Here is a 3,334-nt window from a genome sequence, read left to right on the forward strand (position 1 = left end):
ACCAATTCGTGAACCAATTTCCAACTATTTCAAATTGCTACAATGACCATCTCTTTTTCGCTCAAGTGTTGACATGTGATAGAGAATAAAGAATTCGTTTGAAATTGGTTCATAATTCAAGTGGTTATTTCTTGGTAGTTCCCGACCGTAGTTAATATTTTATTTTCAAATGTGCGGTTGAAACTTTCCGGAGTTCAGAGGGGAGTAATCAAAATTTTGAATTGACTGGTCGCACTGATGACCAAATGCCAATATGATTAATTTTAATTCGCACGCACTGATCTCGTTGCGTGCTTAACCATGAATCCTTTAAAACTAATCCTCTCCTTTCTTATTAATTAAAGAACGCCTACAAAATGATTTTTTACTAACGCAGACCGCCATCTTTAATCGTTAATTCGTTTGTTTAATTCCCGCCCCACGAATCAAACAAGAGCTGCATGTTTTTTTTACACTACGCAACTTTCATCGTGCGCTCAAATGCGCCGTAAACAGAAATGTGATATCCTTTTAGGATCCCGTTACAGTATACACTGTGTCCAAGATAAGTATGCGGATCTCCGAAACCATAGAAGATACGCCGATGGTCACATCAGAGAATGAGAAAGGATGCCCAATTAAAGAGCTATTATGCTTTAAAGAAAACCAGAAAATTCCGATTACTTGCAATGACAATAACGTAAATATGCTGATTTTGTTTTTATTTTTTTTGTTATGTTATTTGAACAGATAAGTTTTGAAGAAATCATCAACTTTATTTTTTATGTAGCCCATAAAAAAAGTACATACCTACTGTATTGAGTAGCATTTTTATCACGAATACAACAATATACGGCACACAAAAACCAGCAGTTGGAAACTGTTCGTTTCAACAGGATGGTGCACACGCGCACAAAGCGTGAGTACTCGTGCGAAAATACATATCTGACAAATTTTCCGGAAAATTGAAAATGTCTCCGAATGTCTCACACGATTATATGCGTTGTGCGAGGGTGCACCATCCTGTTGAAACCAACGGTTTCCAACTTTTGTTTTTTTGTTTGCCGTATATCGCTACTTAACATACGGAGCGAAGCTTGCATTAACCGCGAGTGCGTGTATAAAATCTAATTGGCGATGATTTCACAAAAAATACACGGTTCCGAAAAATTAATATATTCGTATTCGTCATTGTACTTCATCTTTGAATAATTTTATATTTAAAGATCTGATCTTTATTATTAAAACTTTTTTTTTTCTGTTCACAAAACATCAAAAAATAAAAACGAAAGCGTGATAATAACTCTTTCATTCTTTTCGCTAACTTAACCATCGTCGTATCTTTTATTGTTTTCGAGATTCCTATGATAGACATCCTTACATCCATACAGTGCGCTATAAAAGGTTTCTAAAAAATAAGAATGGCCCAAAGATCTCTTACGGCGCATTTTAGCGCATATCAAAAAATACAATTTCGTATGGAAAGATGATAGAAAAAAGTAACTTTTAAAAACGTTGTTGCCCCCCCCCCCCCACTTTTTGGAAATTTGTCATGGTTTAACCGTGATGGCGCTAACTTTAATTCAAGTGGCGCAAATAAGCGCATAACAAAATGTATCCAGGGGGCCTAGATTACAGCGACAAAAGACGTACGGGGGGGGGGGTGGCGTACACTAGGCCCCTCCCAAATTTATTTTCGGATTTCTAAAAAACGATGGATTGGTGGATGAAACATAAATTATATCACAATTTGTGTATATTATGTAATATATGTACAATAACAACGAAAATTTGTTTAAATAACGAGTTTATTAATACTGATTTTTAGTTACTTTTCGATAACCGAATTTGTAGGACCCGTTTTGCTATCAGTCTTCTTACAGTCACTTTCCACTTTATCGTCGCTCATACTCAGACCATGGTTAACAATCCCTTTCAAGTCGATCGCCTTTTCGACTTCTGCAATTCGGGGAAGCCTAAGGAATTCCTGCCAATCCCTTGGCAGCGTTTCGTAAAAGTAGGCGAATGGAGGCGACATTAAATCCGGATCAATGCCGAAGGGATCTTGGACGCCGGTAACGATGGAAACAATAAATGCCACTACGACCGTTATAAGGAAGCCGATTGCGGAATACCACAGGTACGAAATTCGGTACAAGAAGAATAGTGAACTGAAACGTTAGCGAATTACGCAAGTTTGCCAGGTCAGTTGATCTTACTTTTGGCCAACGGCTTCTGCGGCGATCTCCGTGTGGTTCAGGCAACGACAACCTTCGACGCTTACGGGTTTCTGCTGCACCACGTAACTGCCATTGGCAACGGCCACTTGCTGACCAATGCCCATCCAAAGAACAACGGCTAGGGCGACAGTGGCCCCGGTAACCGCACCTTTCGAGTTCGTCCACGGGAAGAACATGCCCGCGGAGAAGAGACCAAGAGTCACTCCTCCAACCATTCCATTGAAACTCAAGGCGATCTGCATTACGCTTCCCAATTGCTCGACTATAAACACCTAAAACTCGGCCTGTTAACGTCCGTCTTTTTGAAAAGTGCTTACAAGTCCGAAACTTATAATTCCGTAAGCGATGGAGATGCACTTGCCCCACAGCGCGCCCTTAGATTCGGCCATTTCGATTCTGAACGCCCCAGAAATGAAATCCTTGCAGGTGACGGCGGCCAAGCTGTTTAACGCCGACGCCACTGTCCTAAACATAGGAATCAGAAGACAACCGCCCCTTTTTTTCAAACCTACCCTAAACTGGCGGCGAAAATACCCGCGACGAAAAGTCCCGTAACCCCTCGCATGTGACCCAGCTGCGACAAAACGTAGAAAGGCAGAATTTCGTCGGGTGACGAAATCTGGTGCGATTTCAGCGGGTCACAGGAGCGATAGTGGGAGACCAGCACCATTCCCGTATAGAAGTTAATCGTGTAGATTAGGATCAGTCCGATCGACGACACCCAAATCGCCCTAAACCCAATCGGGTTAAATTGCGATTGTTAAATCTCGGTACTACTCACTTTCGAGCTTGAGAAATCGTTTCCACCGTGAGATACTTTTGAATTGACGCCTGATTAGAGCTGAACATCGTGAGCCAGTAAAAAGTGCCGCCGATCACTACCGACCAAAAGCTGTGCCTGATCGTTGGGCTCGGATTCATACTGCAAGGACGGAATTACAGAGGGGTAAACGCGAGGGTTGTACTTACTTGAAGATCTCCAAGCGATTCGTTCTGTAACTGTCGGACCAAATGACGCCGGTACCGCCGACGTACCTCTCGCCGAAGTACAGAACCAGAAGGATGGAGGCGACCAAGACAACTGCTTGGAACGTGTCGGTCATGATCACGGCTTT

The 3,334-nt window shown here is 42.0% G+C and overlaps 1 protein-coding gene across 1 annotated transcript; it reads right to left on the bottom strand.

The window, feature by feature from the left end:
• Positions 1–1,717: 1,717 nt before the first annotated feature.
• Positions 1,718–3,328, bottom strand: LOC116171344 (sodium-coupled monocarboxylate transporter 1-like). Its single transcript, XM_031488124.1, has 6 exons — positions 3,189–3,328; positions 3,001–3,141; positions 2,732–2,950; positions 2,537–2,684; positions 2,199–2,491; positions 1,718–2,150 (listed from the first exon to the last, which is right to left on the bottom strand). Exons 1-6 carry the CDS (start codon positions 3,320–3,322, stop codon positions 1,808–1,810), a joined length of 1,278 nt encoding a protein of 425 aa, XP_031343984.1. The 5' UTR covers positions 3,323–3,328; the 3' UTR covers positions 1,718–1,807.
• Between the last annotated feature and the right edge of the window lie 6 nt (positions 3,329–3,334).

Source organism: Photinus pyralis, unplaced genomic scaffold, assembly GCF_008802855.1.
Source record: "Photinus pyralis isolate 1611_PpyrPB1 unplaced genomic scaffold, Ppyr1.3 Ppyr1.4_LG5, whole genome shotgun sequence".
NCBI classification, from domain to species: domain Eukaryota; kingdom Metazoa; phylum Arthropoda; class Insecta; order Coleoptera; family Lampyridae; genus Photinus; species Photinus pyralis.

Bases quoted from the DNA above. Each gene is read 5' to 3' on its own strand.
- LOC116171344 (XM_031488124.1), bottom strand. From the start codon at position 3,322: ATGACCGACACGTTCCAAGCAGTTGTCTTGGTCGCCTCCATCCTTCTG. The intron at 3,142-3,188 runs GTAAGTACAACC...CCGTCCTTGCAG, and splicing joins AATCGCTTGGAGATCTTCAA to TATGAATCCGAGCCCAACGA. The intron at 2,492-2,536 runs GTAAGCACTTTT...GCCGAGTTTTAG, and splicing joins GAATTATAAGTTTCGGACTT to GTGTTTATAGTCGAGCAATT.